Source organism: Pan troglodytes, chromosome 9 (genome assembly GCF_028858775.2).
Source record: "Pan troglodytes isolate AG18354 chromosome 9, NHGRI_mPanTro3-v2.0_pri, whole genome shotgun sequence".
In the NCBI taxonomy this organism is placed as follows: domain Eukaryota; kingdom Metazoa; phylum Chordata; class Mammalia; order Primates; family Hominidae; genus Pan; species Pan troglodytes.
The window spans coordinates 68,539,854-68,555,382 of NC_072407.2; the positions used below are offsets into that span (position 1 = coordinate 68,539,854).

At 49.5% G+C, this 15,529-nt stretch overlaps 1 protein-coding gene across 2 annotated transcripts in view; it reads left to right on the plus strand.

Annotated features, from left to right (window-relative positions):
* PACS1 (phosphofurin acidic cluster sorting protein 1) overlaps positions 1 to 15,529 on the plus strand; it is a 173,586-nt gene that overhangs the window by 139,453 nt on the left and 18,604 nt on the right. For both annotated transcript variants that reach the window (XM_001170787.7, XM_063783108.1), the window contains exons 4-10: positions 350 to 475; positions 5,395 to 5,539; positions 5,796 to 5,887; positions 5,971 to 6,051; positions 9,023 to 9,082; positions 9,910 to 10,070; positions 10,433 to 10,526. In XM_001170787.7, coding sequence (XP_001170787.1) covers positions 350 to 475; positions 5,395 to 5,539; positions 5,796 to 5,887; positions 5,971 to 6,051; positions 9,023 to 9,082; positions 9,910 to 10,070; positions 10,433 to 10,526 — 759 coding nt within the window. The remainder of the gene's footprint in view (positions 1 to 349; positions 476 to 5,394; positions 5,540 to 5,795; positions 5,888 to 5,970; positions 6,052 to 9,022; positions 9,083 to 9,909; positions 10,071 to 10,432; positions 10,527 to 15,529) is intronic.

Genomic DNA, 15,529 nt, shown 5'->3' on the forward strand with positions numbered 1-15,529 from the left:
GATCTCCGTCCTTCCCCTCTACTCCGTATCCCTCCTAGTCGGTGTCCCTCTCATCGTAATTCCAGTAATTCAATGCCCAAATTGAAACACATGAAGAAAACACCTGATAAAGTGGCAAGGGAAGAGACAGTTCTCTGAATGGGTGTGGACCCCAGAGCTGTGGCGTAGAAGCCAGGCATCAAGCCGAATCAGCTCCACCAGCAGCAACTTCATGGCTCTCCTTTCAACCCTGACTGCCCCCTTTTAGAGACAGGAAGAATTGAAGCACAGAAAGACTGTGTGTCCTCTAGAACCCCTCAAGGACCCAGCTGCCCATTAACCATGCTCGACTCTGTTTTGTATTTCGTAGTACCCTCATTTCCTTAAGCGAGATGCCAACAAGCTGCAGATCATGCTGCAAAGGAGAAAACGTTACAAGAATCGGACCATCTTGGGCTATAAGACCTTGGCCGTGGGACTCATCAACATGGCAGAGGTGAGAGGAACACAGTCTCCAGACTGTTGGCCTTTGAGTCACAGAGCCCAAGGGACACCCCAGCCCAGCCAGTTGAGCCTTCCAGATGATTTTCCCAGCCTGCTGGCTAGGTGCTTAATTCTGTTTTACGAGTTAATTATTTGCTGGAAATTCAGAGTATACTTGTTTTTATCAAGTACTGTCTCCTTCATGAAAAGTTTTAATTTTGAAAAAGGTAAAACTCAAAAAATTACATAAAATTTCAAACTTTCAGAAAAGTTACAAGAATAGTACAAAGAGTTCCCATATGTGGATTCATCCAAGTTCTTTAACATATCACCACATTTCATATGCTCTCCTCATAGATATATTGATAGGTATTATTTTCTGAGCCATCCGAGAGTAAGTTGCTGGCACGACGCCCCATTACACGTTAATACTGCACCATGTTAATTTCCTTAACATGAGAATACTCTGCTGTCTAAACTCCCTGCCACCATCAAGATCAGGACACTAACGTTGAGATAAGATTGCCGTCTAACCCACAGTCCCTATTCGGATTGTGCTGAGTGTCTCAGTGATACCCTTTATGGACCTGGGATCCGATCTAGGATTATGTGCCGCATATCACTGTGTCCTTCGTCCCCTTCAGTCTGCAGCAGCCCCTAGGTTTTCCTTACCTTTCATGACCTTGACATTTTTTAAGTGCACAGGCTGGTTACTTTTTTGAATACTCCTCAGTCCAGGTTCGCCTGATGTTGCCTCAAGATTAGATTCCACCTGTGTGTTTCTGGCAGCATTACCACGGAAGTGCTCTGTTCTCAGTGCAGCTTAGGCAGCACCTGATGGCAATTGGTTCCTTTCCTGGGGATATTAACTTTTAATTTTTTTTATTTTTACTTTTTTTTTTTTGAGATGGAGTCTTGCTCTGTCGCCAGGCTGGAGTGCAGTGGCATGATCTTGGCTCACTGAAACCCCCGCCTCCTGGGTTCAAGTGATTCTCCTACCTTAGCCTCCTGAGTAGCTGGGACTACAGGCGTGCACCACCATGCCCAGCTAATTTTTTTTTTTTTTTTTAGTAGAGACGGGGTTTCACCATGTTGGCCAGGGTGGTCTCATTCTCCTGACCTTGTGATCCGCCCGCCTTGGCCTCCCAAAGTGCTGAGATTACAGGCGTGAGCCACTGCGCCTGGCCTTAACTTTTTTTTTTTTTTTTTTTTTAGAGACGAGGTCTTGCTCTGTTGTCCAGGCTGGTCTCAAACTCCCAGGCTCAAGCAATCCTCCCTCCTTGGCCTCCCAAAGTGCTGGGATTATAGGCATCAGTCTCTGTGCCCGGCCTGATATTATCACTTGGTTAACATGGAGTCTGCAGGGTTTTTCCACCACAAAGTTAATTAATAAGCATTTTGTACTTACTGGAAAAAATATTTTACGAGGAGGTAAATATATTAAGGGGAGAAGAAGAAAGGCAACTATCTTTTTCCTTATCACATCACCCACTAGTTTTAGCATCTATTCATGATTCTTGCCTGAATTGGTCATCACTATACTTGGATGCTCACCAGACAGTGAATTTCTAATCCCACCATTCCTTACATATTTATTAATTGGCTTTATTTATTTATTTATTTTCGAGACAGACTCACTTCATCACCCAGGCTGGAGTGTGCTGGCACAATCTCGGCTCACTGCAACCTCTACCTCCCGGGTTCCAGCAGTTCTCCTGCCTCAACCTCCAGAGTAGCTGGGATTACAGGGACCCGCCACCATGCCCGGCTAATTTTTTTAATATTTTTAGTAGAGATGGGGTTTCACCATGTTGTCTGGGCTGGTCTTGAACTCCTGGCCTCAAGTGATCCGCTGCTTTGGCCTCCCAGAGTGCTGGGATTACAGGCGTGAGCCACTGCTCCCGGCCTCATTAATTGGCTTTCTGTAGTAAGATAGTGCTTTTCCTTTGCTCTCATTTATTTGTATCAGTTATGGACCGTGGATTCCTGTTTTATTTGATGGGGCTGAATCTGCTACTATCATTTTTTTATTTTGATGCACAAACTTATCAGATTTGGCCCATGGGAGCCCCTTCATGCCAGCTTCGAGTCCTTAGTACTATGTCTCATCATTCGTTACATCCTACCATACTTTCTGGTACAAAACATTTCAGGCTCATCTTGTACTTTCCCTGACCCAGCTCCCAGAATGAGCAGTTTCTCTGAGGAGCCCTGGTTCTTTTCAGTAGAGGATGGTGTTCAGAAACCAAGATCTGGGTACCAGGAGTGCCCATGTCCCCAACTGGGTGTCATGCACTCCCAGTGAGCAGACAGAGCTGAGAAAGATATGTCTGTATGCACACATGTGCTCGTGTCTACACACACGTCACAGCTCCTTTCAGGTCTAGGTCCAGATCTATCTAACCATGAGCACACATCGATAATTTCAGTTCCAACCCAATGCCTTTTTATAGCTTTTCTTTCTCCATGTTTCTAATTCCCTTTTGGAATGGTAAGAAGTCAGGCTGTGGGCTGGGCGCAGTGGCTTACGCCTGTAATCCCAGCACTTTGGGAGGCTGAGGCAGGCGGATCACGAGGTCAGGAGATCGAAACCATCCTGGCTAACACGGTGAAACCCCATCTCTACTAAAAATACAAAAAATTAGCCGGGCGTGGTGGCGGGCGCCTGTAGTCCCAGCTACTCGGGAGGCTGAGGCAGGAGAATGGCGTGAACCCAGGAGGTGGAGCTTTCAGTGAGCCGAGATTGCGCCACTGCACTCCAGCCTGGGCGACAGAGCGAGACTCCATCTCAAAAAAAAAAAAAAAAAAAAAAGGCTGTGATTATTCTCAATACATGTACTCATTGGTGCAGCTCCCTGTGTGCCAGGCAGTTCCTCTCAATCCTAACAGGAAGAAGAAAGCAGCCGCTAATCTGTTTTTAAAATTATTTCTGTACTTTAGTAAATTAAATAGGAACAATTTTGTGGCCATGATAGAAAATTTGAGATAGTTCCAGCCCGTCTTTCTGTCCTGCTCAGTCAGTGTTTGTGTCAGTGTGGAGACGGGGCAGTGAATTCCCGCCAGCACCCACTGCCCCTGCTACGCCAGGCTCTGCCATTCCCTGTAGACTGGGCTCCTTTTCCTCATTGCCAGTGACAGGCGACCACCACCTATAGGCCTGGCCTCACCCAGACTCAAGAGCAAGTTTCTCTGTGAAGGACTTACACTAAAATTAGTCTTAGAGATTAGCAACCATTTCTTTCCTTCCTTCCTTCCTTTTTCTTCCTTTCTTTCCTTTCCTTCCTTTCCTTTCCCTCCCTCCCTCCCTCCATCTTCCTTCCTTCCTTCTCTCTCTCGCTCCCATTCTTTCTTCCTTTCTTCTTTTTCTTTTCTTTTTTTTTTTTTTTTTCCTGAGATAGAGTCTCACTCTGTCACCCAGGCTGGAATGCAGTGGTGCAATCACAGCTCACTACAGCCTCGACTTCCTGGGCTCAGGTGATTCTCCCACTTCAGCCTCCTGAGTAGCCGCAACTACAGGCATGCGCCACCACACCCAGCTGATTTTTTTATTTTTAGTAGAGACAGGGTTCCACCATGTTGCTCAGGCTGGTCTCAAACTCCTGGACTCAAGCAATCTGCCCGCCTCAGCCTCCCAAAGTGCTGGGATTGCAGGAACAGGCTACTGTGCCCGGCCGAGCAACCATTTTCTTTTCTTTTCTTTTTTAGATGGAGTGTTGCTCTGTGACCCAGGCTGGAGTGCAATGGCACAATCACGACTCACTGCAACCTCTGCCGCCTGGGTTCAAGTGATTCTCCTGCCTCAGCCTCCTGAGTAGCTGGGACTACAGGCGCCCACCACCACGCCTGGCTAATTTTTTGTATTTTTAGTAGAGACGGGGTTTCACTATGTTAGCCAGGATGGTCTTGATCTCCTGACCTCATGATCCGCCTGCTTCGGCCTCCCAAAGTGCTGGGATTACAGATGTGAGCCACCACACCTGGCCCGAGCAGCCATTTTCAATCTTTGATTGTTATCTTTAAGCACATGGCCCTGACCAGCACTTCTGGGGATAATTTTAAAGTTAAGACCTTAGGCCAAGTGCAGTGGCTCACGCCTGTAATCCCAGCACTTTGGGAGGCCAAGGCAGGAGGACTGCTTGAGCCCAAGATTTTGAGATCAGACTGGGCAACATAGTGAGACCCCATCTCTACATAAAATTTAAAAATTAGCCAGGCATGGTGGTGTGTGCCTGTGGTCCCAGCTACTGAGGCTGAGGCAGGAGGATCACTTGAGCCTGGGAGGTCGAGACTGTAGTGAGCTGTGATCACACCAGTGCGTGCCAGCCTGGGTGACAGAGTGAGACCCTGCCTTTAATAATAATAAAAAACAGGCTGGGTGCAGTGGCTCACACTTGTTATCCCAGCACTTGGGAAGCCGAGGCAGGCAGATCATGAGGTCAGGAGTTTGAGACCAGCCTGGCCAACATAGTGAAACCCTGTCTCTACTAAAAATGCAAAAAATATTAGCTGAGCGTGGTGGCAGACGCCTGTAATCCCAGCTACTTGGGAGCCTGAGGCAGGAGAATCGCTTGAACCTGGGAGGCAGAGGTTGCAGTGAGCCGAGATCACGCCACTGCACTCCAGCCTGGGCGACAGTGAGAGACTCCGTCTCAAAAATAATAATAATAATAATAATAATAAACAAAGTAAGACCGTGAAGCAGTAGGACAGTAGGCATGGATTTGAAAGTAAGGAAGAAAACGTATCAGCAGAATGCTGTTGCCCCTGGGGTCTTGTGCGTTCCTTGGCTGTGTTTCTCCAGGTGCCTCTGTAGTAACACGCCTCCACCACCTCCCCTGGCTCCTAGGTGATGCAGCATCCTAATGAAGGCGCACTGGTGCTCTCCAGGTGCCTCTGTAGTAACACGCCTCCACCACCTCCCCTGGCTCCTAGGTGATGCAGCATCCTAATGAAGGCGCACTGGTGCTTGGCCTACACAGCAACGTGAAGGATGTCTCTGTGCCTGTGGCAGAAATAAAGATCTACTCCCTGTCCAGCCAACCCATTGACCATGAAGGAATCAAATCCAAGCTCTCTGGTAAGAAGCATGCAGCATCTGGAGACCCTACGAAGAGGGAGCCCATCCTGGGAAAGGTGAACAAGACAGTGCCCGAGATGTTCCTGGGCAAGAGACCTTTAGAGACCCCTGAAAGTAAAATGTGGCTTCGGCCCTGGCCCTCCCCTCCACCCTGGCTGTGTTTCCACCCAAAAAGAACCATTGATTCCAGCCCATCGAAGTTTCTTAGGCCAGATCTTCCCATTGCAAGGTTATCTTACTCAGGTGTCTGTTGCAGATCGTTCTCCTGATATTGACAATTATTCTGAGGAAGAGGAAGAGAGTTTCTCATCAGAACAGGAAGGCAGTGATGATCCATTGCATGGGCAGGTAACTTTCTGTGGTCCCTCACATGGCGTGTCCAAGAAGCTCCTGGGGTTTCCCACCCTCATTCTGTCCCTGTACCCACTTAGGACTTGTTCTACGAAGACGAAGATCTCCGGAAAGTGAAGAAGACCCGGAGGAAACTAACCTCAACCTCTGCCATCACAAGGGTGAGCCTCAAAGGTCTGGGGAGTGGTTGGCTAAGATTTTCAGTCTGGGGGTAGGTTGGCAGCAGCATATTCAGGCCTAGTGGAGACTTCTTAAAATCAACACAGGGTCATCCCTTCAACGATTCCAATGAACGCTCTATATCCTCACCACCGCCCAATTAGACTCACTGTTGTTGGGAACCACAATTACTGATAAGAGTGTTATATCCTTCAGGTTATCGTCAGATAGAAAAAAGGAGGAGAACCCTTCTTGTAGAATTCAGAACAGATAGTGGTCCGTCAGGGAACAGACCGCCTCCCACCCATTCCAGTGGCTGCTTCATGTCACATGCTGTCCTCTGCAGGGAGAAAGCCAGCTTCCTCTAGGAGTAGCACTAGTTTTAATCATGTGCTGAACTTAGGCAGAGATAATAGGCTAGTCATGGGGTGCTCCTATGACCCTGGGCTTGCTAAGCTTTAATTACATCAGATATCGTTCCTGCCTTAACGGATCCATAACCTTGGAGACCAGGTGCCTTTTGATACTTTTCCTCCATAAGACTTCCTCAAGAGTCACTGTTTTGATGACATTTGAGTCCTGAACTGAGAAGCTAAAAACCTGAATTCCTAGGTGGTCTTTGACAGATTCTGGAGTGCCTGCATGAAGTGTGGGAGGGCCAGAAGTGCTGGGAGCATTTCCGAAGGGGAATTCACAGCTCCATTTACCCAGAGGCATCCTGATTCTCCCCAGTGCAGAGCTAGCCTAGGGACCAACCCCCTGAGAGCCGAGATGCCCACCCCTTCAGGGATGAAACGGAGGCCAGATCACTCTCCCATCACAATGAGGTGTCACTGGACTTCAGGTAAATCCGTGAGACTGTGACCTGGATTTCCCATCCAGTCAGCAACTAGGGAGCGGGAGGACTGTTTCCTTGTCCTCAGGTATCCACCTCTCAATTGGTGCTCCAAATGGTCCCCATGAGGTGTGTCACCAGTACCCCAAATGCTTGACCTCCATTGCACTCTGGAAATAGGGAGTGGCTGTAGGATCTCTCTCTAGTCAGCCCCTACTGCTGAGGCTTTCTTTTTCCTACTCTGTAACCAGAAAGCGGCCCTATTTTCTTCCCAACGGGTGCCCCCAGAGCTTCATAAGTCACCTCTTCCTACGTGGGGTCTCTTGCTTGGCATGACCCTGGATCATGACCGGAGTTCAGTGCTCCTGCTAATGTATACTCCCCCAGAAGTGTTTCTTTTTAAGCTGCAGGCACTTTCCAGTTCTATCCCAGAGACTCAGTGACCTCCCTTAGTGCCTGTCTCCTCTGTGCATGCGCATTCTTCTCTCCCACCAAGAACACAGATATACTTGACCTTCTGTGAACATGTCTCATGCTGCTCTGTCACTGGGAGCTCGACTTTTTTTCTCTGCTGTGAATGCCCTTTCTGCCCTTTCTTTGAAGACCTATCAGCCTCGCAAGTTCTTTGTTTTCATCCCCAGATGGCAAGTCTGTCATTCAGGCAGGAAGTACATACAACCACAGGCTAAGCATCGTGCCCAGAGACAAAGAGATAGGGCCCAGTCCATGCCATCAAGCGCACAGTGTCTAGTGACACCACACATTTCAACAAATAATTACAGCCCAGTAGGACAGGTGCCATAAGACAGAGCTTTGCAATGACACCAGGGGACTGTGGCCACCTGTCCCAGGAGTGCCAGGACAGCTTCCCAGATGAGATGCTGAGAGATGGGTTTTTTAAAATAAAACTTCACCAAGTGGATTTGGGGAAAATTTTTATTCAAGGCAGAAGATACCCTATATAAAGACCCAGTACAGTGCTGTGGCTCACGCCTGTAATCCCAGCACTTTGGGAGGCTGAGGCAGGCGCATCACAAGGTCAGGAGATCGAGACCGTCCTGGCCAACATGGTGAAACCCCGTCTCTACTAAAAATACAAAAATTAGCTTGGTGTGGTGGCACGTGCCTGTAATCCCAGCTATTCAGGAGGCTGAGGCAGGAGAGTCACTTGAACCAGGGAGGCAGAGGTTGCAGTGATCCGAGATCACCTCACTGCACTCCAGCCTGGCGACAGAGCAAGACTCCATCTCTAAAAAAAAAAAAAAAAGGCCCAGTACAACAGCATGCAGTTTTTCCCAGGAACTCAAAGCAGTGAGTTTCCACTTGACTATGGGGTGTGAAGGGTCAAATAGAGAGATAAGGCTAGAAACAGGCAGACCCAGGCTTCGGACACGTACAGGCCTGACTGCTGAGCTCTGTTCAAGTAGTGGAGGCCAATGAAGACTTCTAGTCGGAGGGTAGCATAAGCAGGTTTGCACTCAGAAGGACCACTGTGGGCTGTGGAGGGAGAAAGACCAGAAACAGGCGGGCAGGGTATGAGATGTCAGCTGAAGGCTGTTGCTATGATCCCAGAGAGGCAAGGAGAAAGGCCTGACTGGAAACAGTGGTGTCACAGATGGAAAAGGGAGGATCTGGGGTAGCTAGAATGGGCCTGCTGGGAGAACGAGAAGGAGAGACTCCAGGCGTAGATGTGGGTTCAGGTGTGTTGGCGACATCAGTAAGAGGATCGGGGTGCAAGGAGAAGACGGGACGCTGCGTTCCACCGTGGAGGTGGTAAGGCTGAGGTGCCCGCGCTGTGCATGCGCAGGTAGGAGTCAGCAGTGGGCACTGTGAATCCGAAGGGCAAGAGAAAGAGATGAGCTGGAGACCCACATTTGGGAGGTGTTGGGGCACAGGGGGGTGGAGGACCTGGGGATAGACATTCCTTCTCCCCGCAGCTGCACCCAAGGCCCAGGAGCTACACTGGAATTTGGCCTGTCTTCCTGACAGGCTTTGAGTGCCAAGGGCAGAGACCAAGTCCTCCAGTCTTCGTGTCTTCCCACAGCTCGTCATGAAAGTGGGCTCTGGTGGGTGTTTATTGACTTGAATTGACCCCAAGTGGACGTTGCTGAGAACTGTCATGCAATTTGTCCCTACAGCAACCTAACATCAAACAGAAGTTTGTGGCCCTCCTGAAGCGGTTTAAAGTTTCAGATGAGGTATGGCCTCTTACTCCCAAGGTTAATGGTGAGTAGAATTCCCCGGGTTTCACCCAGCATCCCTGGAGTACACTCTGTATTGCCACTGAGAGTCAGGATTCCAGGATTAATATTCCTGCTCCCCGTGGCATACCTGGTAGAGCCCTAAGGGAGAGGGTGGCTAAGAAGGACTTAAGCAAGCAGAGGAGAGAAAGAGGCTATGCACACAACGCAGGGCAGCACAGCTACGCCCGACCCTTGGTGATGCCCAAGCCTCTGGCATGCGATACAAGGACAGACCCGGCGGATGCTGCTGCGGTTGTCACTTAATTTCCCCTCTTATCCCACGGGAACATCAGTGAGCAGCAGCTTGTGAGGTGGAAATGTCCTTGTTGGTCAGCCTTGGAATAACCAGGAATGGGGCCGCTGAGAGAGAAGCAGTCTTTTCCCTGGGCTCCGGGAGGGGCCCGTTTCCACAGGCCTCTCAGTGGGCTAACAGAGGGATAAAGATGAAAATTATTGAGAGCGATTGCTTCGCCTTCCTGTGAGCTGTAAGGAGGGTAGGAAGAACCCACATGGGCGATGGGCCTCGGGATTCCTCAGCTGTCCCTCCTGGCACAGCTTCACAGTGTGGAGCAGTGGCAGGAACTGGGGGGAAGGTGGCCTCACTATGTCCCCGCCCTCAGGCTGGATCATGGAAATGACGTGAAGGTTACTCCAGCCAGTGTGAAGCTCTGGCGTGTCCCTTAAGCAGGACTATAAGGGCGGCCCAGGAGAAAGGAGCTGCTCATCAACCAAAATTGTTAATAGGGATGACCCTAAATTCAGAGATTCTTTTTTCCCTGCAGGTGGGCTTTGGGCTGGAGCATGTGTCCCGCGAGCAGATCCGGGAAGTGGAAGAGGACTTGGATGAATTGTATGACAGTCTGGAGATGTACAACCCCAGCGACAGTGGCCCTGAGATGGAGGAGACAGAAAGCATCCTCAGCACACCAAAGCCCAAGCTCAAGTGAGCCCCCCTCTCTGTAGCTGGCCTCCAGACTCTCCTTCCTGGCCATAGCAGTCTCCTGACCCCTCCCTCGCTGTCCCCTCTATTACCAGAGAATCTTGGTCCTTCATCCTTTCTGAACCTCTGGCTGTCTTGGAGAAGGTCACTGTTTTGCCTCTCACTGACAGAAGTCCTATAGGACTCTCAGGAAGTACCCCCTCTCCCGACCCGCCCCTCCTCTTCACCCTGCACTTCCCTGCTCACCGGGCGTTCTGGACACCCGTAGCTTGTTGACCCACCCTGAATGCCAGCTCCATTCAGCTCTCCCAGCATGCTGTTCTGAGCCCTGGCAGCACTGACCCTGGCTGTGCTCTTCACCACAGGCCTTTCTTTGAGGGGATGTCGCAGTCCAGCTCCCAGACGGAGATTGGCAGCCTCAACAGCAAAGGCAGCCTCGGAAAAGACACCACCAGCCCTGTGAGCGTGACCGCGACTGCGGGGCGGGGTGGGACCGTGGCATGTCAGGGCTCGACGCTCTGGCCCTCTGCATCTCTGATCAGGGCTCATGTTGTGACCTTAGAAAAGTGGCCCCATTGGCTGGGCATGGTGGATCACAACTGTAATCCTGGCACTTTGGGAGGTGGAGTTGGGCAGATCATGAGGTCAAGAGATCGAGAGCATCCTGGCCAACATGGTGACACCCCATCTCTACTAAAAATACAAAAATTACCCGGGCGTGATGGTGTGCACCTGTAGTCCCAGCTACTCAGGAGGATGAGGCAGGAGAATCACTTGAAGCCGGGAGGCGGAGGTTGCAGTGAGCCAAGATTGAGCCACTGCACTCCAGCCTGGCGACAGAGCGAGATTCCCTCAAAAAAAAAAAAAAAAAGAAAAAAGAAAATGGCCTCATCTTGTTTCAGCCTCAGTTTTCCTCCCCTCAGTCTGGCTGGGAGCTTAGCTCTTTGGGGTCATTGCTGTGTCAGGCTGGGTTGTTCCTTTTGGTCTGTTTCTGCCATGGCCCAGAGCCTTCCCTCTCAGAACACATACAATCTCCCCCTCTGCTGGGCGTGGTGACTCATGTCTATAATCCCAGCTCTTTGGGAGGCCAGGGCGGGTGGATCACTTGAGCCTAGGAGTTCGAAACCAGCCTGAGCAACATGGTGAAAGCCCATCTCTACAAAAAATGCAAAAGTTAGCCAGGCATGGTGGTGCACGTCTGTAGACCCAGCTACTTGGGAGGCTGAGGCAGGAGGATCCCTTGAGCCCAGGAGGCAGAGGCTGCAGTGAGCTGTGATCGCACCACTGCTCTCCAGCCTAGGTGACAGAACAAGACCTTATCTCAACAAACAAAAACCTCTCCCTTCGTGTCTGTTCTGTGGTAGCTGAGAGTGTGGCATGGAGTGGGCGTTTGGCCAGTAGTGAGTGGCCCTGCACCAGACTGGGGAAGGAGCAGGTATGGAGAGGAGGGGAGCCACTGAGACGTGCTCAGGAGGCCCTAGTAGGCTTTATTGGGCCAAGAATCCATAGAGGGGAGCAGTGCCCCGAGGAAATTTATAATTTAGTCAAGAGGTTTCCATTTTTTCTGGTGAGCAAGGGGAAAAGGGGGCATGTACTGTAGCAGCCGGAGCCACGACCTGGGCCTTGCTCCGCCCCTCCTAGAAAGGCCCTGCTCCCTCAGCAGATCACAGGCAGGGGTGGGTGTGAGCCTGAAGTGACCTCAGGCCCTAGGAAGCTGCTCTTCCTTCGTTTACAATGGAAGGCAAGTGAGTGTTGTCGCGATGTGAGTGCCCAGCTTAGGATTTGCCCTCCAAAGCCCAGTGTCTTTTCTGTAGATCAAAGAAACAAATCCTTTAAGTCCTCCTGTTCACCTGCTTTACTGGCAGATGAAGCCTAGTCATGGTTCACCAGGGGGAATACCAAACTCGCCCTGCAGATCGGTAGTAATTGTGTGGAGATGATAGGAAACAGGAGAGGCCTCTACCGCTGAAAAGCACGGGTCTGAAAGGGCAGGTGCCTGTCCTGGAAACCACCTTCTCTTGGGGCATCCCCTGGCTGCCCTTCTGCCTGTTGCCACCAGGTGGGGCTCTCTCCCAGCTCACCGCTCTTCCTGCTTAGGACAGCGCCCCACGTGACGTTAGTGAGGCAATGCATGGGAAACTGCAGCCCAAACAGACTCCTCCCTGGGAAAAACCCCAGGCCTGCCCCTGCAGACCCTGCACCCTAGACGCCGTTCCAGGCCGGGTTCATGGGGATCCAAGAACTGAGGAGACCTCGATTTACAAAAAAAAAAAAAAAAAAAAAAAACTCTTTCTAAATTTATTTTTTATTTTTATTGGAGTCGGAGTTTCGCTCTTATCGCCCAGGCAGGAGTGCAATGGAGCGATCTCGGCTCACTGCAACTTTCACCTCCCGGGTGCCAGCGATTCTCCTGCCTCAGCCTCCCGAGTAGCTGGGACTGCAGGCACGTGCCACCCACACCCGGCTAATTTTTGTATTTTTAGTAGAGATGGGGTTTCTCCATGTTGGCCAGGCTGGTCTCAAACTCCTGACCTCAGGTGATCCACCCGCCTCAGCTTCCCAAAGTGCTGGGATTAGAGGCTTGAGCCGCTGTGCCCGGCCTTTTTTTTTTTTTTTTTTTTTTTTGAGATAGGGTCTCGCTGTACTCCCCAGGCTGGAGTGCAGTGTGTACCCAGCCACCTCACTTTCTTTGGTATTAGTGTTTAGGATGTGGCTTGGAGATGCATTTCCTCACATGGAACTGCTGAATGGCCCTGCTGAATTGACAGCATCCACATGGGCAAACCCTACTGGGCAAACCCTACCCCTGGCCATGAGAGCCAAATTCCCTCTTAACTATATGGGATGACTCTAGAAAGATACCTGGGAGCTGGCGGAGGGAGGACTCTTTCTTAGTGTTCCAGGAATGTAGAGCAAGTGCCCTAATATAACAAAATGTAACTAAATTACTAACTGAGACAGTGCCCCAAAAGCAGTAAGCAGAACACCTAACACTGTGGATGTTCAATAAATGTTAGTTACCTGACTTATAAAACTTACAGAAAAAATTACTTAGACACTCTGAGCCTCGGTGCCTCATCTGTAGGGTTGTGGTGTCGGTATAGGAGCCCATTTGGCTCAAAAGCCGGTTGAGGGCGGACACGGTGGCTCAAACCTGTAATCCCAGCACTTTGGGAGGCCGAGGTGGGTGGACCACTTGAGGTCAGGAGTTCGAGACCAGCCTGGCCAACATGGCAAAACCCTGTTTCTACTAAAAATACAAAATTAGCCAGGCATGGTGATGCACACCTGTAATCCCAGCTACTCGCGAGGCTGAGGCAGAGAATTGCTTGAACCTGGGAAGCAGAGGTTGCATTGAGCCAAGATCCCGCCACTGCACTCCAGCCTGGGTAACAGAGCAAGACTCCATCTCAAAAAAAAAAAAAAAAAAAGCCAGGTGAGTGTCAGCCTTTATAATATGATGGCCTAAGGGCCTCTGTCAGGGCAAAAACACATTTGGGACAGGGTAGAGCTTCTGAGTTTGAGTCTTGACTCCACCACTCCACTGACTGTGTGATCTTGGGCATGTTACCACGCCTTTGCTTCCTCATCTACAAGGTACATGTTAAAGCTCGTGCCTCCCAAGGTAGTGAGGAGATGGAACAGGATCATGCACATCAGACTGCTGCGTGGGGTGTGCCTGATTGACTTACTGCACACGGAGCACTGCTCATTGCTCACCGACTACTATTGCTTTTATTATTATAATTCCTTAGTGCCATTTCAGTTGTGGACTCCTAAAATTGATAGAATCTAGATGTCTTTTTAGTGAGTCCTTCAAATTCCGGTTCCCTTGGCCACGTTTCAGACTCACTTTGCTGGTTCTGTGCTGATATTTCTATTTTGAAGAGCCCCATATGTCTGGATGTGGGTGTGAAACTTTGGAATCCTTTGGTATGAAAGGCGCTTTGGGAACAGCAGAACAAGACTGTGCTCTTAAATGGAGAACTTCTGAATGGATTAGGAAAAACCACGAGATTGTGCACATGTAGGCAGGTGTGCACGCACCACCTCAACTTGTGTGCTCTCTTCCCTGGTTTCCTAGCACTGTTATTTATTTATTTTTCTTAATCTTGCTTTTTGTTCCCCACATTTTAGAGGATTCAGTTTATCGCTAGAACCAGAAAGAATTTCTCCTGATACAAATTATTCCAGTTGTTGAATTTTCCCAAGGCTTGAGCACACAATGGCAACATAATTTGGTTCTCCAAGCTGATAACAATGAGCCCTGACAGTGCGTCAGGGCAGCCACAGATGCAGACTTCCAGCCAGGACTGCCTGCTGCTAAGTCGCTATTTCCACAGCACTATAAATAATGGCATTAGAGCCTAGTCCTTCATGAAATGATAGCCTACACATTACCCACTCTTGCCCCCTTCTCTCTGACACGGGCCTACACTCTTACCCTTCAGCAGCTGACATTGTCCATGAGCACAGTGGTGCAGACTTCTGGGACCTCTAGTGATGCCTCATCCATATCCCATGCCAAACACTTGGTCAGACACAGCTGGAGTCCTGCTGGTGTTCCAACATCTTTTGGGGGAAAAAGCCCTTTAGTGTTTATAGAAGCAGGAACAGAAATGTGATGAAATTGGGAATTTGTCCCCAGGAGGATTGTCTGGGACATCTGGAAGAGCCAGTAAATAGCCAGCAGGTGTCCTCTAAGCCCAATCCAAGTTAAAGATATTATCAGGAGATGGATATGCTAATTACCTTGATTTAATCATTTCACAGTGTATCCATACATCAAAACATGTTGTATACTGTAAATATATACAATTTTTATTTGTCAATTATAGCTTAATAAAGCTGGGAGGAATAAAGATCTTAATAAATGTTGCAGCTTTGACATGGAAGCAATGCTGTAGCTGTCATAGGGCTTAACAACAAGGCGTGCTACTTCAAAACCTCCCAGCAGACCTGTGTTATCACCCAGTTCATTCTCTTTAAAACGCGTTTAATTAATTTGTCATATTGAGATCGAAAATGGAGTGAAATTATCTTTAGTCTCAGGTCTAACCAGAGCTTTTCCATGATTCTAGATTCTATTAATGTTGGCCGAGGCTGGGCGTGGTGGCTCACACCTGTAATCCCAGCACTTTGGGAGGCTGAGGCAGGTGGATCACTTGAGGTCAGGAGTTCAAGACCAGCCTGGTCAATCAACATGGTAAAAGCTGTCTCTACCAAAAATACAAAAATTAGGCAGGCATGGTGGCAGATGCTTGTAATCCTAGCTAATCAGGAAGCTGAGGCAGGAAAATCACTTGAACCCGGGAGGCAGAGGTTGCAGTGAGCCAAGATTGCACCACTACACCCCAGCCTGGGCAGTAGAGTGAGATTCAGTCTCAAAAAAACAACAGCAACAACAACATTGGCTGATCATATAGACAAGGTGTAAATGAGCTAGCTCTGCAATCTGGAAG